Raw genomic sequence first — 24,274 nt, 5'->3', positions numbered from 1 at the left:
CATGTATATATGAAACATATCATAGTATATTAATTTTAGTTCCAAGTTTGTAACGCTTAAAATTATTGATGCTACCAACAAAATTTTGGTACAGGTGTTCATAAAATTACCTAATTAGTTAATTTTCGGTTGTCTGTCAACACGATAACTCAAAAATAAAAGAGATATCAAGCTGAAATTTATTTATATATATGTATTTATTTATTTATTTATAGCATGCTTATTACATAAAAAGTGAGGTCGAGCTTTTGGCTCTTGGGTCTGTAGGACCCATCTTGTAAACCGTTAGAGACAAAAGTTTATATATAAAAAATGTTCCTTATAAAAAGATAAACAACTTTTGTTTGAAACATTTTTTTGTAAACCTCACTATTTACCCACGCGGGCGCAAATTAAATGCAAATTTTATAGTATGTATTATATGGAAATGTCAGTTATGAACGTGTGGCTATCTAAGAGTGGTTATCTTTCTTTACTTACGTGACGTCAAAAAATAATGCATCACCAACACTGTTTATACATGGCATTTCAACAATTAACTCAGACGATTGTTTGTTTTCACTTGTATTTCATGTTAAATTTTAAGGTAGCGCATTAATAAATAATCGTTGATAAGACGTTTTTTAATCGTAGAATTTTATTTCGCTATCATAGTGTTACTTACCATTTGATGAAAATAAACCTTACATTTTTATTGTCATTAAGACCAGAAAAAATTTTTCGTTACCCATAGTTTTCCAGCCACTGATAACTTTGCTAACTGATAAGTTAGCGTTCTATCTCTGGCATACATATCTATGTTCAAAAAAAAAACTAACAATCAGCTTAATCTCATAATAAATGATACATTTTTTTTTCTGTTGCAGATAAACACAACAATTAACAGCCAAGCAGAGCCAACATAAAAAAAACATGATTGATTACATGATTACGCATAATAATAAATCAGATGAAATATTTGATTCAAATAATTTTAATCATCAACGACTCCAATACATATCTTCTATAATAATAATTAATGCAGCAAGAACATTCACATTAACAACTGCGAACAATAATAACAATAATTATTATACAAATTGTGAAAATAATCACAGCTGAACTTCCCCTTCCACCATATGCTTTTAAAAATAGCATTAATAATAATGATAAGTAATAATAATCTCAAACAAAAATTTCCAATTTAAATGAAAAGATTTTTTTTGTATACAAGAAATCAATAATCAAAAGTTATTAAGAAATATAATAAATAATATCAAGAAGTATGAAGCTGAGCAACAAATTATTATATTTTCAAATTTTATTAATTCTCACGTTATTAATAGAATGGAGTACAGCATTTAAACAGAATGGTGAGTAGTTTTTAATTTTTTTTATTTTTAACCCTTTCACATACTCTAGTCAGATAAATCCGTTAGCGTAAAAATCGACTGGCCACTGATAACGAAATTTTTCCACAATATATGAGTCAAAAATTTTGAATACATATGTTGTATCATTAATAGGGAATATTCATGAAATTTAAATTTTTAATTGCTAACAAAAGTCTTAGACATAAATTCTGGAGTAAAATTTATCATTTTTCCCAAGAAACAGAAAACCATGTTTCTCTTATTAATAACGATTTATATACCGAGTATTTCCTGGAATACAAAAATACATCACTGTTTTCCGTGAAAATCATCTAATATCGTGTTATTTTTGTAAAAAGTGCAAAGCACAAAAGTATTTGAAAATGGCGGTTTATTGCTGCATCTACTTATGATTTTTCTTTTTTCTTATCGATATCTCGATATCTATCCCTAACGTAGTCTAAAATTTCCAGATATTAATTTCAAACTAATATATCGATAACTGTGCGAGACAGAAAATATGATAGAAAAACGCAAGAAAAAAATTTTTTGCTTAAAAAGATTTCAAAACACTTTTTCAAATAATATATAAGTGCCAAATTTCATTAAAAATATAAAGTAACTTTTTTCCTAAATTTATTGTAGTAATTATTTTTTTGTCGATCGATACTCGATAACCATAGGCTAGTAATAATTCGATAGAAATCAATTCTTATATAAACGCTATGCTTTTCTTGCTGGCAATTTCCAGAGCATATCAGTTAATTTTCGTGTATTATAAATATTTTAATAATTTCATAAGCACATTGTAATAACATTTGCCTATATATTATGAATTTAACAAAAAATTTAAATATTTTTCGATAAAATTTTCAAGATAATATTTAAAATAAATCGTATACATTCTTAGAATTTCTGTATATCTACCATTTTAAAAATACATTTCTTTATTATTATATTTATAAGTGAATTTAATATAATAAATAACTAATATGTTTTAGTAAGCCACCTGTGGTTTACAAAATAATAGAAATAACCACTTACAATACATATGTATATAATGCTACGGTTATAGACAAATAACAGAAGTAACACTGCATTTTGATTGTTGAGATCAAAAGAAACTATCATATTCACATTTATCTTCCCGATGTTTAATATTTCGATGAAATAATCCACAAATTTCGACTGAACCGGAAAGTTCAATAATTTGCTTGAGTTGTTCACAACAGTGGATTAGCCATATATCAAGAGTCCGCTACAGGTCCGACACAATTGAGAGGCTCGCGAACTCAGTGAGAAAAATTTTTTTGATCTGATTAAAGGCTCTTCTTCCTACATATGGTGATAAAATGAAAAAACCAATTGATTAAGATCGGCGATAAAAGGGAAAGGCGGTGGGTTTTACGAAGGTTAAAATATTAAATAATAGTGGTGAAAGACTCTCTAAGTTTCATAAACAACCAAAAGGCGACGGTAGATTCACGATGACTAAAAAAAATTTCTGTATTGAGGCAGCATTAAGAATTATCCCTCAATAGAATTTGCTACGGGTAAGCCTAATCCGGCAATAAATCAAAAACACCTCCTCCAAATCTGACCGAATCCGAAGATTTTGTCGAAGATGGTTTTTTAGTCTAAGATAATCGATGCTGAACGTTCGGTCGGGCACTAACTTAATTTAACTGCTATCACTTATATCACACGAATGACCATAAAATACTCTGATAAAAACCAAATTAGAATATCTAATACAAAAATTATTTCAAGAATTATCTATTTAAATTTTTATTTAAACTCCCGAACTAAAAAAAGGGGTGTAATAAGACGGACACACACACATAGCAACCGCTATGTGGTGTGTCGGTGATGAACCTGTAACATCGTAGTGCCTAAACGGATAAACCGATTTTAATTGTTTTGGTTTGAAAGGTATTTTAATGGCGAGTGTTCTTAGCTATATTTCAAGTGCGAGTTTAGGATTCCGTACGCAAAAAATTTGTCGAGAATTTTTTTAATTTTGTAAATTTCTTTTGTATGACTATTTGGGAGATGGAGGCTTATTTTTAGTTTTAAAATATATAGCGATGCTTACAATAAATGTGAAATAAATCCTTAAATACTTAAGCTAAAAAATGTTTTTGGTAAAAAATGTTGACTAATAGTTCATAAACGAAGTGAAAGTTTAGAATCTAAACTTTAGATTACAAAAGATGTATAAACGGGTGATTCATTGATAAATAAAGTTATAAATTTTTAGTTTATTTAAATTTTAAATATATTGAAAATATACTTAATGATCCATGTTATTTACCCATAATAATTACACTAGTAGAGTTTGTACCCGTACAACAGGTCTTTTTCAAACATGTATTTAAAAATTACATACCTCAAAAAACTCAGTAATTGAACATTTAAACATGATTTGAACACAATAAAATTTGGTATTATGTTACTTAAAAAACATGTTTAATAAAAATATTTAAAAAAAATATTTTTAAAGGTATCTAAAAATAATTTTTATAAATAATGAAAAATAAAAATAATTTGTAAAATAATAATATTTATAAAGGCATTGTAACAAAAAACCAAACTACGAGACAATATACAATACAAAATATATACAGACTGTATTTTTTAGAACTGCATATACAAAATAAAGCACAGTCTTTTTCAGATTTAACAACTACATGCGAAAAAATTGCCAGTTAGCAAAATTTTGTGCAGATAGCGTCGTTTACGTGTTTAATAAACGTGTTTTTCCCGGTTTTCTTGATTATTTTAGTTCGAAGGCTATAAAAAAATGAGTTTGACTTCCACATCACACAAAGCTAGATGATCGGTAAACAGATTTGTGGTTTTTTAATATATCACAACGCCGATACGATAGCGATAGCAACGCTGATACGATAATAAAGAGTTTTTCTAAATTGAAATCGAATATAATTGACACGATGCACGAAGGCGATAGCACGATGCACGAGTAAAAATTTGCATTTCTACATTGATAGTTTTAAAACTTTGTAGCACTCCCATACCTAATAAAAATATAATATGTAATTGATATTAACAATATATTTAATCAGAAAAAATTAAGTGCTAAAAACATTGGAAACTTCAACATAGAATTTTTGTCTCTCTCACAAGTGGTGAAAAGTCAAAAATTGTTACAAATTTTGACGAAAAACAACAAAACAAATTCGTAGAGTTCGTTTCTAAGCAAATAGATACAATACAAATTTTGATAGAGACTTTGATAATTATTTTTATAATGGAGTTTTTATAAATATTTAGATAATTATCAATTTTTTGCTAATAAAATAGTGCACAAAAATTTCTGACTTTTTTATATTGGCCCTTGATTCGACAAAGATAGACTCATTTGACTTGATTTTTATAGTCAAATTATTTATTTAGTGTTCGTTATAAATAGTAATGAGTGCCGAATTAAAAAAAAAAATGAAAACAAACAATTGACTGAATTAATTGTTGAAATAACATGTATAGACAGTGTTGATTACTCTGCCACATTACACATACATCCATGTCACACACATATAACTGATATCCCATTAAATAGATATTATACAATTTGCGCTCTCACGGGTAAATAGTGATGTTTACGAAAAAATGTTCCAAACAAAAGTTGTTTATTTTTTTATAAGAACCATTTTTTACATTTAAACTTCTGTTCTATCTCTAACGGTTTTCAAGACCCAATTGACCAATGTTGCTCATTAACGAACTCGACCTCACTTTTTACGTCCTGAGCACGCTGTAAAAATTTCAACTTGGTATCTTTTTTCGTTTTTGAGTTATCGTGATGACAGACGGACAGACGACAGACAGACAACCGGAAATGGACTAATTAGGTAATTTTATGAACATCTATACCAAAATTTTGTTCATAACATCAATATTTTTAAGCGTTGCAAACTTGGGACCTAACTTAGTATACCTTGGTTTTTTTCATATACATGGTATAAAAAAAAAATTTTACAGCTATACTGCACTCACACCAAAACACTACAAATTTTTTTGCTAACTCTGCAATTTGAAGCTACATATTCACTTCTAAAAAATACAAACTCTTAATATATTATTATTATTTGAAAAGAGACCAGGTATAGTTTGTTTATTTGTGTGTTGCATTATTACGCCTACAACAAACTTCTTACAAATTTGCAAGCCTTGCCACGTGGTAAAGCCTATTCAATTGTCAGAAATAGAGCAACAAACTTAAAATAGAAAAAATGATTGTTGAACAATGCACAATGACAGGCAGTTTTTGTTGGAATAATTTTTTTTACATTCAACACAATATTTTCACACAATCCAGATGCATAGATGAGACTAGATTTCAGAAACTACTTTAAATTATAACTAGTGCCTATATATAAAATGGGAGTTATTCAATCAATTTTTATCGAAATTGGACCTTTAGAGTGTTATTGAATTAAGGGGCACTTTTGTTCTCTATTGAAAACTGGCATATTCTCAAATCTTAATTGTTTTCATTATTTCACAAACTTCAGGAGTAACCCCTTATTGTTTACTTGTGGAACCATAATAAGGCGGTCCCTAGTCCTAAAAACGAATCAGAACTCCGATCCTAACGCCACCCTCATTAATTGTTAGAATCCCTCCAAAAAAACATTTCTAGCCTACTCCGGTAATTTTCATTTTTCAATAGTTAAAATTTTTAAATTGCTTCAATTTCTAAAAGCTCGATCCACGATAAAAGACAATTAAAAAAGTTTATTTTAAATAAATTATGGATAAAATTACGAACATTAACTATTGTATATCATACTTAAGCCATTACTGACTTGAGCCCTAATACATAAGATCTTTGTCCGAAGCTTTATTATGATGTATATGTCGCAGCCAACTAGCCCAAGTAGCAGTTGAAAAACTTTAATAACAACGTGTGTAAATTCTGTGTTATAAATTCATTTTTTTAAAGTGTAAATTATACATTGAACTGTCACCAATTGACAGGCCACATATTAATACGTTATGTCGTTATCAACAGAGAGCGCCAAGAGGACTGCGTCTAAACATCTCTAAATTATTCTCTATTTTAAATATTTTTTTACACTTAATTGCAGCATTTTTAAACAATATTTATATTTTTTACTATGTTATAACGGTGAAAACAATGAATTAAAAATATTAAAAAAATACATGAATATTCCCTATTATATTAAGCTTCGTTCACCCTCTTGATCAAAAGTTATATGGCGCCAAGTAGTGCTTTTGTTCAGGGGGTGGTAAACTCCCCTTCTCGGGAGTGGAAATATATATGTTCAAAATAATAACGGGAATCGATAAAGTGAAAAATTTTAAACAAAAAGTGTCATTTAAGTATATTGTCGATTGAAATTTAACGTCAAAAAAGTGAAAAATATGACGTTTTGAAAAAATTATACCCTAAACTTGTTAAAGTCATTTACGAAAATAAACGGAATTGTAAAGAAAATAAAGTTGCTCGTACCTTTTTTTATGTTTGACCTTTCTAATATTATAAAAAGGTAGATTATGAAAAAAAAAACAGATTCGAAAACGCAAAAAAAAAAAGCTTCAAAAAAATGGTTGGAATTAGGGTCTTTAAAATTATCACAGTAGAATAGTAAATAACATTTTTTGTGCACTCAATATATTCAGTACCAATGAATTACAAAGAAAAACTATTTTTTAATGAAAAATAAAACAATATATTTATACAGGAAAAACTGTGGGGCTGATCTAGTTAATAAATCATCAAATTGGTGGCAAAAACGCGTTGTAATTACATTATATGAAATTGTTTGTGTCATTAGCATAGTGGGTGTGTGGGTATAATGAGAAGGTGGTTCAATTTAATTTTAATTTTATCCTATATTATAAATAATTAACAGAATAATCAATTATGTATCGATAATTTTATAGGGGTGATGATATTTAATAAATGATTATAAATTATAGGTTAAAATAATTAAATTTACGTATTATTAAAACTTTAATACACAAAACCATGAGTAGTCGTATTTTAGCTAACATACCAAAATGAAACCATTCATTTAGTAAAGTACGTACCTTACGTTCCTACTGAACTCACATCATACCAGGGTAAACTTTAACTTAAAAAAGTGAACCACCTTAAGGGCAGTCGCAACATACGATAAAAAAATTCTTATAGCACTCTCAGTATATATTTTATATTAGTATTTCTCTGGCCGGGGTCGACAATTTTTTAATACGAGTTAAAGTAACGACAAGTTAAAGTAGGACACCCTTTACTGTTCATCATTTATCGTCATAATTTTTTATGAGATTTGCTTACAAAAATTTGTAATTTTGTGTGCGCCGTAAAGCATGATTTCCGTCGCCGATCGTATTTTTAGAAGTATAAAACAAATAAGTGTGAGTCGTGTATTGTCTTCTACAAATTTCCTATAAGAAGTTTTTATAAACTCCGAACTAAAAAAATGGGTTGTTATAAGTTTGACCGCTATATGTGTGTGTCTGTCTGTCGCATCGTAGCGCCTAAACGAATGAACCGATTCCAATTTTTTTGGTTTCATTTGAAAGGTAATTTAACGGAGAGTGTTCTCAGCTATGTTTCAAATGCGAGCTTAGGGTTCCGTACCTGAAAAAACTACAAAATTGTCGATTATGACATATAATTTTAACAAGTAAGTAATAAACCTGACTCAATTCATTTCGAAAAGTGAATTGATAAAATAATTAGGTAATTCAAAACAATAATTCAAAAGAACGAGGTCAACTCAAATATATCAATTTCAATTAAAATATTTCCAAAAATTTGTCCCAAACCATATATGTAATATACTCCTATATAGGCAGTTGGTACGGGAAAGAATGTCCAAACATTACGGTGCCGACAATATTTGTTTTCTCTCTCGTTCGAGACATTTTATCTATACTGCGCATGCTTGAGAATTCTCTAAAATATGTATTACATGCGCAGAGCTGACAAATGCGATCGGAAGAGTGAGAGAACGATACACTATCTGTTTCACTTAGTCCGAACGCCTTCCACTTATAGGAACTGACCATATATGTTTACGTATTACATATATGGTCCCAAAGAATGATAGCTCTCTAAGTATCCTTTTCATCTCATCTGATGTCCTTGACCGTCACTTTGATATTGATTTAAGAAGGAGTGTTATAAGTTTAAAGTGATTATCTGTGCGTCTGTGTGTTTCTCAGTGGCATCGTAGCCTCTAAACAGGTCGAACCGACTTGATTGAGAATATTTTATACCTAAGTTTCAAAAAATCGGTTTACAAAGAATAAATCGCATTTGTCGGGGGTTTTTTAAATTTTGTAAATTTCATTTGTATAGTATGTGATTATCACTTGACTAATGATTCTTGATTTCCTTAATCACGAGTGGCATACTCTGTCCAGCTTTTTATATTACATGGACAATTAGCAATATGTAATCACTAGCGATAAAATCTTTTTCGAAGTGGTTTCCAATTCATTAAAATAGTGGTGTTGAGAGTTACGAGAGCGTAGTAATAGCTAGGCAAATTAAAAGAGAAAAACATCAAAATTTTGTACTTTTGACAATTCGTTTTATTTCACTTAAAAATGGATAATAATTGTAATAGTAATGTAAAATTCAAAGCAACTTTAACTCCTTCTTGATAAGTTTGTTTTCTCTTTATATTTGGTTTTAAAACTCACTTTATGATTAAGCCATCATCAAAAATTACCAAGAACGTCGGGCAGTCTCATTCCGTCAGTTCAGTGAATAAAATAATATCGAAGATTCCATGATTCTAATTTCGAAGATTTTATTTGATTTTTTAAGGTAGAACCGGCAAAACTGGATTTTTACAATTTTATGCCCCAATATAAAATTATCATTCAAATTGAGAATATATTGTTACTTAATTTCACACAATACTGAATGTCATAGATTTTGAGAATATGAGATCTCATAATCAGTGTTATAACTTCTCATAGTAAAACTGGCCTAAGTATTTAGGTTTAAAGTAACTGGGAATCTGCATTTAATAAATGTTGGTTCAATTTTATTGAATAGAATTGTAGGTATACGCTTTTGTTTTAAATGAATATCTATTTTGCATATTTTAATGTATTCAAATGCATTTTAATACATGCATAACATATATTCACAAAGTTTAAAATATCTTGTCTTTCAATATTCACCGCATGTCTTTATACCTTGTATGTCTGAGAAGATGAATACATTATTCAGATCTTATACAGAAAGGCCTACTTTCCAATTTTGGCATAAAATCTTTCTTATTTCTGGTTAAAAGCAATGACAGCAACAGGCAAAATATATTGGGATAAACAAATTAATTTAAAAAATAAAACCTGACTACGTTAAATACAAAACGACTTTAACAGTCAGAACTTATTAAAATCTAGACCGACTCAAATGTTCCCAAAAATGGGTCCCGACTGTTAAAGTCGCAGTTTTAGTTTTTAATTAATACAGTAAGGTTTTTTTTATTTTTTAAATAAATTTTTTAGTTTGCACTTTTTAGTTAATATTTTCAAATACCTATTTAATGATACCGTCACTTACCATAGTTCGTCAACTTTCATTTTCAGCCTATGTATGTATATTTTGCGAGTGAATCGATTTTGATGATTCTTACGTCAATCGATTCGTCTATTTAATAGCTATTCTGTTAGTCGCCATATTGCTTTCATTGCTTCCATATCCTCAATCGCACTCTCAAGGTTAAGGACGTTCATGCGTCAACGATATTAGTAGAGAAATTAAAAACAATATGATAAAGCGATAGTTTAAATGATTTTCTATGATTTAAAACAGGAAAAATATCCTGTTATCGAATTAATTTCATTAAATTTTAAGTTTAAAAAGTGACTAAAAGTAAGGTTTAACATGAGACTAAATGGAAAATATAAATCGATATTTTTCAAAAATTATATCGATAACCATACTTGAAACTTTTACCAGTTAACTATTATTTAAACTTTTAATAGAATTTCAAAAAAAATTTCTATTTTCTACTAATTTAAAATTCTTTAAAATTTACATACTGTTTCCCTATGAACGCACATAGCAAAACAGGTACACGCATGAACGTCCTTAAGACAAATCGATTGACACAAGAATCATCAAAATTGGCACACGCGTTTGGTCTCTGGTGTGCCACATAGGAACACACAAACACATATAGATTAATAAACACATTACCACTCCTTAGCTTCGCGCGGTCGGTTAAAAATCTCTAATGACGCCAAGCAATCAGTCATTTATGACAGCAGACTTAAATCTTTAAAACCCAAAGGGGTAATATGGATTAGTTAGATTATTTAAAAAAGCGGGTTAAGAATGACACCTAAGTTCATTCACACATTTGAACAATTTTGTTGCAAATTACTATGGTTCATTAATATATTAAAAATATCCAAAGTTCATAGATTAAAATTTTGTATTGCAATTCTCAAAATATTTTGAAAATTACAAAGTCAAACAGGATTATTAACCGTTAAAATATTGAAATTCATATGTGTCTTTAAGCCAGTCGAGGATTTACCCAACAAGCATTATAGGATGCTGCCTACGGCGATCAATTTTAGTTTTAAAGAGTCACAATTTTTTCGGGAAATTTTTACTTTATTTATATTTTTTAAGTTATAATTCTTTAGATGGGCTATGAAAAAATGATGAGAGTGAATTTTTATGATGTGTGCGCACAGGGTGACACGAAAACTACATGTTGAAGTTATTATTTTTTTACACCAGGAAGTTAGTCGAAAAACGAAATGTTGCTCTCAATAGACAAATATTGATAAATGATGACTTTGACTTCGCATTTCAGCCAAAATAAGGTACTTTCACCCAAAATAAGATACTTTCGTACAGCAATATGGTGAATTCGGAATGTGTTTCTATTTTATCCTGTAATCTAACTTCTTAGCCATTTATCCCAAACTAAGAGACTCCCGGTATATATAATATACAAATGTTTTGTAGTTAGGTATTAATGCAAAACATTCTTGTGAATAATTAATTATGTATTCAACAACTATCGAATAGTTTCGATTTAAAAAAAATTTTTATTTAAAAATTCTGTGAAAAATACCATTTTTATTATTTATTTTAGTTTTGAATTTTTTAATAATTCAAATTATTTTTAAAAAACCAATTGAAATTCATAAAAAGTATGATAACAAAGTTTTTGCAGATATACAGTTTGTTTCAGATACAATAGTAAATAAGGAATAAAGATAAAAATTCCAATAAACATGAATCCTACTCTCAAACATTGTTTACAGGGTGGTTTTCATTACTAGGTATAACGTTTAAAAATAGGGCCCATTTTTATAGATATTTTTATATTTATTTTAGGTTTGTAATCAGTAGGTTTGCAAAACAAACTATACATTATATAATAACTCTCTACTTTTATACAAAAGTGTAGTCAATAATATTTTTTGGTACTTCGTATCATAGCTACCTTTTACCCGAGTCAAAAAGGTCTAAAATGACCTGGATACACTTCATTTTCCGTAATTTTTTTTAAATTATCACTATGATATTTGAATCAAATTTCACCACTATAGGTTTGTGAGCTGGGTATATTTAGGGAAATTTTTGGTAACAGGACAAATTGCTCCAAACATAATGTTATTTTAAAGTTTTTTCATATTTAAAGTGGGTACGTCCCAAACAGGGCCTAAAATAGTTACAACTATAAAATTTTAAATTGCTGAAAATCGATATCTAGGAGTTGGGTCACTGAATCAATATATAATACTAAGTTTTTCCTTTAATCAATCCCTAAAAATTACTATAATGATCTTTTAGGAGGTTGAAATGCAGTTTTTAGGGGTTGATTATGGGAAAAACTGATATTATATATGGATTCAGTGATCCAAAACTCTAGGTAACAATTTTCAGCAATTTTTAAATATTATATTTTTAGCTATTTTAGCCCCCGTTCGGGGGGTATTCTCCCTTAAATGCAAACGAACTTTTACATTATATTTTTATTCAAGGACCAAAAAACCCCTAGATATTTATTTTCAAAAATTTTTCCAGTAGGTCCACAAAACTTAAGGGTGAATTATGGTTCAAATACCATAAAGATCTTTATTTTTAATTATGAAAATCGGAATTGTGATACTTTGATCATCGATACCTTTTAATTACGAAAGAAAGTTAGGTTCCTGTCAAATTATGAAACCAACCCAACTATAGGACGAATCTACTTGAAATTTGGTATCGATGTGTCTTTTGGAACATTATTCCAAGACAATAAGGAATAACTGCCTCCTATCAAGTTAAATAAAATATTAATGTTTCACACACAAAAATTAAAATCCATGAAATTGTAAACAAAAGAGAAGAATTAGTGAGAGGAAGCAAAGTGAAGGCTATACGATAGTTTCTATTTTTTAAGTTTAAATTTTCCAGCGGTCCATTGCTGGGCCGGATATCTACTTATTTAACAAGTGGAAGAATAAAGGCCAATATCAACCGAAAGGTCCTTGCTGTCAAGTCAGAGGCTTATTCTGGGTAATGAAGGCGAAATAAAAAAAGTGTAAACGTATCGACCCATGAAAATTATATAACGTTCAAACTTAAAAATTTAATAAATTACGACCTAATTTTAAAATTTGAGCGACCCCTAATATAAGATTAATTAGCCTTTTTGTATTAAGAAGTAAAAAGAGTTTTTCTACTTTGATATTTATCTTATTATCTTTAATATCTTAACGATAAAACCTTTCCAAAAAAGAAAGTTGTTTTTTCTTAAATTCATTTGAACTGTTAACAAAATGAATATTTGATTACTAAATGTCTATAGATGTAATTAAAGGTTTTTGTTTTAATATTATAAACGTATAAAGTTCCTCTATGTGTTAATTAATTTGTAAATAATTAAGTGTGAATAATAACAACATCGAGATCGTACACACCACACCAAATAACACTGAACACTCACTAAAATACTCATGAGACTAATATTGAGGCAAGCAGCCTAAATCAATATTATTTATAATTCAAATTCAAATCCCTATTGAGTTTAATTATAGGTACACCTATATATATTTCAATCAATAAGAAATAATTAAGGTAAAGGTGGTATAATGAGTAAACCTAAGTATGTAGGCGGATAATAGACCTAAATGTAATTATTCGATTTCAAGTTATTCGCCCCGTGATGAGTTTTATTTTAGGGAATTACCATAGTAAGGACACACTACTTTATTAATATAAATTTATCAATGGACATATAAGTCTATGGATTGTATATACCTATGTTTTACATTGAAAATTTAATACCATTTTCTAATAAATTATGTTAATTTACATTTAAAAAATAATATTTATGTAATTTCGTCTCTTATTTTCACAATTTCAAATGCAACAAGTTTAATTAATTGTTATTTTGTAATAATTTTAATTTGACATTTACTATACAATTTACATGTAAAATATTGAAAATTAGTCAAAATATTTGAATAAAATACATGACTTATTGCAAATTTTATAAGATAACAGCATTGCTGTCGATTTACTGCTACCTACTATGCTTTCTGCAATACATGGTTTGGTCATTTATACAGAGTTTAAACATATATCTAAGTTTCATAATTTCTAAGTCTTGATATTCGAATGAAAAGCCATTCAATTTTCGCATGGCATAGGCGAAGTTAAATAAAAGTGTATAAACGTGGCTTTTCATTAATATTTTGATTATAGTTTGCCATTTCTAGGTTTCACCGACCTATGCGCACCGTTTATTTCTTGGTCAATAAGAACCTTTCTTTTCACACCAAAGTTTGTAAAACGTTACATATTTTACTGCTTAATTAAATCGTGATAATTTTCTCCTAAAATTACATTCGTGAAAAAAAACTTCAAAACTTTCTGGTAGTGAAGTGGGTAATATTTCGAAAGATAGAGTATTCACTTTTTCTTCTAAACTTCTATCGAAAGATATATTATTCACAATCCACTTTTCCCTTTGCTTGCCGTAGGTAATTATTTTAAAAAAAATGTTGTTAAATAAAATATTTCAGATTTCCACCGATCTCAGGCATATTCTCTAACTTCCTAAAAATCTTACTTTTTAAACTTGATTGATAAAAATTTCTTCTAAAATCCTTCCCTTACATCAGTCAAAAACGTTATATGAGACTGTTTTTACGTTATATGAGACTTCATATGATTGGTCATAACAACACATTTACCCTATATGAATATGTTTTCTTAATCAATCAATTTATTCAAGCAGTTAAAGAAAAATAAATAATTTAAATATTTATAAATGTTTGAATTTCGTTGGAAAAAGATTTATTCGTTTATTTACATGATAAGATTGATAAATTAGTCTATAATTAACTTTTCACTCAGAAACTTAGATTATAAGATGAAATTTATCTTAAATTATAAATATAATTTTTGAAATAATGAAATTCAACCACTTTATCTGAAAACCCATTCAAATTTTTTTATTGTTTCAAAAAGGTTCTCAGATACTGGACAATGGGAAAAACGGCGGAAAATTTTTAGTTTCTGTACTGAAAAAAATAGATTTTTTGACCAAAGACATTTTTACTTGGACTTAGCACAATTTTTAATTAAAAATTTTTGAATCAACCAATATAATTCAAGATCTTCAAAATCGGATCAGTTTAGAGAAGGCTTTAAAGAAAAAGGTTATTTGAATGAGAGTGTTTTTAGGTATGTTTCAAGTGCGAGTTTAGGATTCCTTACCCGAAAAATTTGTCGGGAGTTTTTTAAATTTTGTAAATTTCACTTGTTTCTATGATGTGAAAAATATATTTTCACAAAAAGATTGATATTTACCTTAAATCAAATTAATTCGATGAAAATCCACTTGGCAAGATGCACAATTTTGGACACAAAAATAGCTATCTTAGCGACGATAATGTTATTTGTGCCATATTATGGTGCTAAAATTTTAATTGAAAACCACATCTTAAATTCAGAAATAATTTCTTAAAGTGAGAAAAGTAAAGTTTTTAGCACTCCATATAAATAGAAAATTTACTTTTTTTTAAGAAAAATAATTATCAGCTCATGAAAAGAACGTCGTCCGGCTAAACCTGCAAACATTCATTTACTTATTTTCCATTCTGTCACTGTTTTGTTGCTGCTGTATATAATAGTGAACTTAGCTAAACCTCTAAAAGAGAGAAATCCTTTCCCGTCGTTTTTGCTCTCGTTGTTCGACTATATTTTAAAATTATTAACAAAAATTAAGGATGCACAAGCGTCAGAGCAATTTTGGACAAAAGGCTTGATTTTTTTTATATAAAGTTAGATTAAATAAGTAAATGGCTTCAAAAGTAAGCATATTTAACATTGGTCTTATGGGAAAACGGTAGATGGATGATATGTTTTCATAAATTTCTCCAAAATTAGACTATGGAAATTAAAACAAAAATATATTTTAATTAAAGTTAAAAACATAATAAATTATTGAAAACAAAAACAGCCCGTTGTGCCCGACTGATTAAAGATGTATGGGCACGGTAGTGGGGACACAAAGTTAAAATAATAAATATTTTCAATTTTGATGACGAATTATGTTATAACCTGACAATATAAGACGAAAAGTAAGAATAAAACTTTTCGATATCTGGATTAATTTTCAAAAAATTTCTTTAACTATTCATTTTTTGATATTTCCAAAACCAAGGCAGGTATTCATGAAATTATAACATAATTCATCATCAAAGTTCAAAATAAGGTACAAATAATTAATTTCAATCCCAAGTCTAAAACTTGCCTTGGTGCTCGTACTACCTTAAGTCATTTTTATTTCAAAAATGACCGATTTCCAAGCCTCGTTCCGTAAAATGAAAATACAAATACATCCATGTAATGACCAAATATCCGATAATTCATTTATAAATAAATGTTAAATTTAGCTTCCTTAAAAAAAATAAACAAAAATACAATTAACCTAAAATCCCTTATAAAAAAAAATTAAGGATAAAATAATTTGTAAGAAACGTTAAAAATAAAATTATCATCGTATTTTTTCTTTCAGGTGTATGCTTTTTCCCTGAACGATGGCAAGGTACATGGTTTCAATCAGGTGTACGCCAATCTATTATAATTGATGGATCACGATTAAGCAGTAAAGGAAGATGTATTGGCTCTGATGGTGATAAATATGTAGTTGTTGACGAGTAAGTAAAAATCAAATTACATTACGATGATCGTCTTCAGAGAAGCATGCTCGTACATAAACCGTATAATAATATTTCTTTACCGAAAAACTAAATTGCTATAATTTTTTTCTTACTTCTTTCTAGGAAAGGTGTTTGTTTTCGTTGTGTAGTTATTCATGAAAAACATCCTAATGTCTTACAATATAAAGAAAGTGAGTATTTATTTATCGATTAGATGTTATTTAACTGAACATTTTACCGGGCGTGTATAAAGTCAGACCCAGATTACCCATATTACAAGAATTTTGAATGAATAATAGAGCCTTTGAATCAAATACTAGCCCAATGTGACACAAATTTTACCATAAAATGTTTTTATAATCGGGAAGGAAATGGCGAAACATATTTTGGTAACTTTTACTCCTTTATTTTAGAAGGATATGGAAAAAACACTAAAACTTAAAAAACATTTTTGGATTTGAGTATTACACAGGGTCTGCTGCACACAAAATTCGGCTCAAATTCTCATCCCCACAAGCCATAATTATTAGGGTTAAATTCAATGGATTTTTATCCACTTATTCAAAAGAAACAAAAGGCCGTGCAGCTTTGCCTGGAAAACGGCTTTCGACCAAGCTTTATTATTCTTCCAAAAATCTTTTTTGGTCCTTTCTATTTAAGGGCTCATGCATTAAATTGAAATTTTACTCCTTACTATTTAACTGAGGAGAAATAGACGTATTTTAAAATAGAACAATAACAAGTGAAATTAAACAATTGACTAAGTTAATTGTTGAAATATCCTATATAGACAATGTTTATTATCAGTGCTTTCATTATTTTTAATAAATTAAAAAAGTTTAAAAAACCAACTCATTTATGCCGGCCTTCCGGTTGCCTTTGATTATAGTTTGCTAAAACTTCGAAATATTTTCTAGAAAACTTTTTGTTTTTCGAAAATCTTTCACAAGACTCATTAGTTGAAGCTACTTACAAATTTTCAACTCTATATCTTTTATAGTTTTGTAGAAAATGGACATCAAGACCCAATTAACCAATGTTACTCATTTACAAACTCAAACTCAGCTCAATGTGTCTTAGACTCAAAATAGACTACCTAGGTGATTCCTATGAACATCTATACCAAAATTTTGTTTCTAGCATCAATATTTCTAAGCATTACAAACTTTAAGGACTAAAATTAGTATATGTTTTTTTGGTGGAATATTCAGATTACAGGGTAAAAAACAGATAATCGTATTTCTATGGCTAACATTTAATTTAGCTTGGAATTTCTTATACTGTTAAATAGTTTTCCTGAAAAAGAAAAATATTGAGTAATTTCGAAGCTTGATCGAAATAAATAAATTGTTAATTAAAAATATGATTTTTTTTAGCGTATTGTCACGGGAAAGATTCACTTCCAACATTGTGTGGATTAATTACCGGTGATGCATTATTGTATTCAATGTTTCGTGAGGATGCTTTACCTGTAAACTGTCCATTTCATGGCCCATTTACGTTCACATATAATCGTGGTCATGGTGAATGTCGTAACCCTGTCTCAAGTATTGATATATGTACAGAAGAAAGTCGTTTATTATTAAGTTATCAAGCATGTCCAGATGTATATGGTACTGAAAGTACAGTAGAAGAATTACAATGTTTGGCCACATGGAAAGAAGGCTCATCACGTTATTTAGTTGGTAAAGTACATCATAATCATGCCACATCAAATGAGGATCGATTTAGATGTTTTGTATATGAAAAAACAACACAAAATCAAGTTATTAGCAGCGATGCAAATCATACTCCAGCTAATGGCGGTGCTGGTACTAGTTTATCTACGTCGGTTGTTGATTATCGAGTGGCTCAAAGTGGAGATGCCACGTGTAATGGTTTATTTAGTGCTACAGAAGGAAGTCGAACGATGACACTTCGTAAAGGTGAGCTTAATGAAATTTTGAATTTATACAATCTTAAATTTTAAGGGTACAACCAATTATCTTGTACCCCTAAAATTATTATTACCAGGGATAATGATTTTGTGTGAATCGTTAGAGATTGTTACAAAATTTAAAATATAACAATAAAATTTTACTATTAAATTTTTATTTAGAGTTACTTTTCATCCCCGACTTGTGTTAACACTATTTAAAATTTAATTTTTCTTCAAAATTTTATGTACTAGTCATTCTTTCCGTAAAACAATTATTTAGGAAGATTTCCCAGTGAAATTCAACGTGGCGGTCGCCCCTTATGTCACACACACAACTGATATTCCTATATTAATACATACTATAAAATTTGCACCTATTTAACGCCCTCGTGGGTAAACAGTGATGTTTACAAAAAAATGTTTCAAACAAAAGTTGTTTAATTTTTTACATTTAAACTTTTGTTCTATCTCTAATGGTTTACAAGATGGGTCCTACGGACTCAAGACCCAATTGCTCTATGATGCTCATTTACGAACTTGACCTCACTTTTTACGTCCTGAGTAAGCTGTAAAAATTTCAGCTCGATATCTTTTTTCGTTTTTGAGTTATCGTGTCCACAGACGGACGGACGGACGGACAACCGGAAATGGATTAATTAGGTGATTCTATGAACACCTATACCAAAATTTTTTTCGTAGCATCAATATTTTTAAGCGTTACAAACTTGGGACGAAACTTAATATACTATGTATATTTCATATATACATGGTATAATAAGAGTCGTTTTTGTTCTCATTGTAAAAATAATATATTCTAACAATTATTATTTTTCACAGCAACATCACCAAACAAATGTCGTTTTCCAAGTTGGTTAGCAGTTCATCAACATTGGCATTCATTAGATAATACTGCAGAATATAATTTCCATCATCGTAACGCCACTTTACATATATCAAGTCCTACTGGCCTTGATATGAAAGTAATCTGTTCGCAAATTAAACAAGCAAATAAAGAAGATTTGACATCCGTTGCACTCATTTTGGCACATTTTACAATGGGTTGGTAAGTTCACGAAAAAAAATTTCTTTTAATTATTTTATATCGCCCATGTATTAATGTTCAATCATATCTAGAGCTTAATCATAAGATCAAGTTAATAAAATTTCATAATGATAAAAATCTAACTTTTTAAAGGTAGAAATGCCTGCTTTTAATATTTCGTAACGATCATTTTAGAAGTTTTTAAAAATATTTATGATATTTCTTTCCCACAGCCAAAGTGGTTATATGTGTATGATGTATTATCGAAGAGATAATCATGTAGTTGAAGTTCAAACAGGACAGCATGTGAAACGACAAGAAGACGCATGTTTACCAGCGTTCTTCAATAGAAGTGCCCTTCCATATGTAACTTTAGTCAGTAAGTAAAAACGAATAAATATAAATAAAAAAATTAATTGTTAATCTCATATAATCAACCGTGCAATTTTTTCCGCTGATATCAATGATAGAGCTATTTAACATTATTCACATTTGTATGTTCATATAACTATGGTTAGTATTCGCCACCAATTCTTGTTAAAAGCTCATTAACATTCTGCAGATGCAATAATGATTTATTTCATAGCTAGTGAAAACTTCGGCTTTTTTTCAGAAGTTGATATTCTACCTCACTAGGATGGTTTAGGTATATTTTCCTTCTTAAGTAATATGGTTTTCAAGGGATAATACCTGAATTAAAATAATATATCAGAATAAATAACTGTTAAATAGCATGTTTTTCTGTTTTTTAGTTGATTCAATTTTCATTAACTTATAAATTTTTTTTTTTTTTTTTTTTTTTGTTTAGCTCAAAACGTTGAATCACGTCAGTGTCCATACACAGGAAAGTTTTCTGTGTCTGGTTTATTACGTTCAAATCAAGATACACGTAATATAAGAGCATTATGGCAACCTCAACAACAGCAACAACCTCAACAAACTAATGATCTACAACAGAAGCGTATAAAACGTGTTATGGATCCACAAAATTCTGCAGCATGTGATTCCAATAAATTTGATACATTGGTTATTGGATGTAGAAATATGGATACATTAGAGTTTCATTCTGATTGTCCTTTTACTGATTTCTTTTCAAGTAAGTTCATCTTGCAAACTTCCACTTTCGTGCAATACTAAAGTTATTCTAAAATGAATTAAAATTTGTTCATTACTTTCAATGGGGAAAATAGCATTAAGTATAATTTTCGTAAAGATGAATATATTATACCTACACATTTCTTCCGATTAATCTTATTCATAACGATTCATTTCACTTCACTTCAATAGAATTTTTTACTATAAATTTGAATACTTAACAATTTATTTCAAAAACTATTGAAAATAAAGAAGAAGCATGTCCTTACTTCGACATCGGTCATACGGTGTCGAGCATGTAGTACGTGTTGTCCGTCGTTTGTCTCTTATTCGTGCTATATGCACGATGCACCGCCCATTTCCACATGAGGATCTTTACGCTCACTACATCATCTTTAGCCTGAGTCTTTTTACGAATTTTAGTAAAGCGTATTTTATCATTTTTACGAATATTTAGTTATTATAAACCACTACTTCCACTGAATTTGTTTCGATATAAAAAATAGATGGTCCAAAATGTTTATTAAACAGTTAACAATTTTTAAATACATTTTATTATTCTTTTTTAGCATATTCGTGTCATGGTCGATGGGAAGAAAATGGAACAAATTATTTAATCATGACCCCACAAAGTAGATCAAGTCATGGTGCTAAACGATATTGTTTTATATATCGGGAGTTACAAGCACTTATACTGTTCTCAATTTCTAGTGATAATTGTAATCGTAATATTCGTCCTGGTATTGACGGCGAACTTGCGTTTAATGTTACCGTAAGCGGTAAGTTAAATATTTTTCTATTAGATATTATCAGTTTTAATACATAGCTTTTTCCCAGTATATTTACGTACGCCATCATAGATTTAAAAAATAATAATTGTGTTGTATTCCAAAAAAAATAATTTCGAATCATGAAAATAAAAATTATATCCCCTCCCTGTTTCTGTGAAAGCATTCTATTTTTGTAGATATTAGATAATTATATATTATAGTAGAATCTCGATAAGTTAAAAACCAAGGGATCTATTAAATAATTTGAGTTGTCGAGTTTTTAACTTACCAAGTGTTTAAGTTAAGGGTTTTTAATGGTTCATATTTTTTTACTTTATGAGATCTATTTATGTTCTTATTACTTATTATACACACAAGAACTAGGTTAAATTATGAATAAAAATGTAGATACTTTAATGTTAATGAGGCCGTCAAAACATTACTTGAAGTTATTGAGGACCAATACCGAAATTATTCGATTAAGAGAGACTTTGTATTTTAAGTAAAATAAGTTTTAGGCTCTGAGGAGAAGGGAACAATAAAAATTATTAATTTGCAGAGATTCTTACGTTATCGAGGTTCTACTGTATTCCAAAAAGCATTTTAAAAAATCATCAAATATCATTAGTTTCTTGTTAAATCTACTTTATACTTAATGAATTTCACCGAATTACGGATTCTTTAATTTAAATATTTGTGTTACGTCTGTCTATTAGATATTCTGGCTTTGCAACTATGAATTTGCTATCTTTTCGTGCACTTCCTCCACCTAACATATCAAATATGAAAATTAATGATTAACATGTTTTTTTTTTCTATTTTTTAGGTAAATGTGTAGAAATAAATGACGGTCAACAACCGTATTTAGATTTATGGACATTATTAAGCACATTATTACCGGTATTTATAAATTATCTATTATTTCAAATTGAAAGATGATTTATATAGATGTAGGTTATTTATTAATTAATTAGTAATTTATAATATAAACAAATTTAGAAACAATTTTCTCAAAACTCACTGAACAAAATATACATAAATAAAAATATAAAAACACTGAATGAAAAAAAGCAAATATGAATATATTATTATTAATAACAAAATATATATAGGGTGTTTCATCAATATCAAGCAGCAATTTTGAATTTTGTTTGAAATATATGTTTTAATAATTGTATACATATGGATTTAAATGTTAAATCAAAGAGAACAAGTTTTAAAGTAATTTGAACCAAAAAAAAAAACACGATACTGCCTTCCAAAATCTTATCTAAGATATGCACCTCGTGATAAAGTGCGTGTTAAATTATGTTTTAATAATCTACGAATATTAAAGATATTATATTATTTTGAAAATGATTCGACTATGGGTTTGTTCCATTCACATTTCTAAATAATGGCTTTCCATCCATCGAAATGGGCGTTCAAATTTAAAGAACAGAGAATTTGTTGTATTAGAAATTAGTCTTTTATAAAATAATTATTAAAATTAATTTTATAACCAAAATTGTGATTTAACTGCTAAAATTTACATAACCCAAATTGATCATTTTCTCAATTACACTTTTAAGAAAATCCACTTGGGGTAGCACTATAAATTGGGATTTTATTAAAAAGTTTTGAAAAATTCGAAATGCACTTAAATAAGTTATAAGTCAAAGAATGAATGGAATATGTATAATGATTTGTAGTTTATATACACTTGGAACAAACTACATTTATTTCAAAATAATATTTTACAAAATTAAAACAAATAATTCAATCTAAAATCAATGTATCAAACCAACATTTTAATGTAAACACCAGGTATATTAATCTCATACATATACGGAGTGTTTCCTAAATAAACACCAATACTTCAAAAACGTATTCCTGAGATGACTTAAGTCTATATATATTTGGGATGTGAGCAATATTTGTAACACTTCTACTTACACTAACTGTAAGTAGAAAAGGATAGTGCTATTGTAGGTGTAATGTTGTACAAAAAGAAAATACTTATTAGCAATATTTTATCGGATTTTAATGTTAAAATGTTAACGTCACTTTAGCAAAGATAGAAGCTAGGATTGTTGACAAAACAGTTCATTTTAACGAGTTGTTGTCAAAATATTATCGCTAAACAATAATATGAAGACATTTTAAAATCAAATAAACGCTTTACCTAATAAACTTTGCATATTCATTTTATGCAGTTACAGCATAAAGCTTTCTAAAGCCAGAAGTAAGAGTTTATCGTACCCAAGATCCTAGATGCATTGGATATACCAAGAAAGGTCATTATATGGTTACCATATTACCATATTTGGACGGAACCTAAAGTGATCCAAGTCGATGTATTCCTAACTAACTACAAAAAATTTCAATAATTAAAAAATGGCATTTTGATCTCTTAGTTAATATTACTTATAATGTTTGTTTTTTTGTTTCTAAGTAATTTATGATTCTGCTGCAGCTACCTTTTACAATCGCCATTTTAATCGAACCAGAAATATCTATTGTTATAATATTTCTATATCCATCCAATACAACTAGAAATCTTGATCTTAATTCAAGGTACTTAACCCCAATGCCAGTCTTATTGGTTTGACTGGTTAAGTCTTTTAACATTCGATTAATTATTATGAATATAAAATAAAATATTTAAAAAAAACACTCTAGTACCTATTTTTTGATTAATAAAATTAAACTGGTAAAATGATTCCATAAGTATAAACTTTTTCAAATATAAAAATGACTTAAAGTATTTCTTAGATTTTCAAAGAAAAAGCAAAAATTACAAACTCAGCTTGATATTTCAATTGTAAATTATGATCCCTTGTATATCCGAATATTTTTTTAATTATCTCATAAATACGCTATTTTGAAAGCATTGATATTTATTAAGGGGACATCCTGT

At 28.4% G+C, this 24,274-nt stretch overlaps 1 protein-coding gene across 1 annotated transcript; it reads left to right on the top strand.

The window, feature by feature from the left end:
- The first annotated feature begins 1,264 nt into the window (after positions 1-1,264).
- On the top strand, positions 1,265-22,314 carry LOC123290626. Its single transcript, XM_044870884.1, has 9 exons — positions 1,265-1,352; positions 16,406-16,547; positions 16,674-16,741; positions 17,927-18,475; positions 19,306-19,531; positions 19,744-19,889; positions 20,319-20,606; positions 21,175-21,384; positions 22,202-22,314. The coding sequence occupies exons 1-9, from the start codon at positions 1,265-1,267 to the stop codon at positions 22,312-22,314; spliced, it is 1,830 nt and encodes a 609-aa protein (XP_044726819.1).
- The last annotated feature ends 1,960 nt before the right edge of the window (positions 22,315-24,274 follow it).

The sequence above is a fragment of the Chrysoperla carnea genome, chromosome 1, assembly GCF_905475395.1.
Source record: "Chrysoperla carnea chromosome 1, inChrCarn1.1, whole genome shotgun sequence".
NCBI classification, from domain to species: Eukaryota; Metazoa; Arthropoda; class Insecta; order Neuroptera; family Chrysopidae; genus Chrysoperla; species Chrysoperla carnea.
Note: the sequence above shows the minus strand (reverse complement) of the source record. Positions and strands in the feature narration are given on the sequence as shown.

Excerpts from the sequence above, each read along its gene's own strand:
- LOC123290626 (XM_044870884.1), top strand. The coding sequence starts at position 1,265 with ATGAAGCTGAGCAACAAATTATTATATTTTCAAATTTTATTAATTCTC. Across the intron at positions 16,742-17,926 it reads TGTCTTACAATATAAAGAAA|CGTATTGTCACGGGAAAGAT; the intron begins GTGAGTATTTAT and ends GATTTTTTTTAG. Across the intron at positions 20,607-21,174 it reads TTTTACTGATTTCTTTTCAA|CATATTCGTGTCATGGTCGA; the intron begins GTAAGTTCATCT and ends ATTCTTTTTTAG.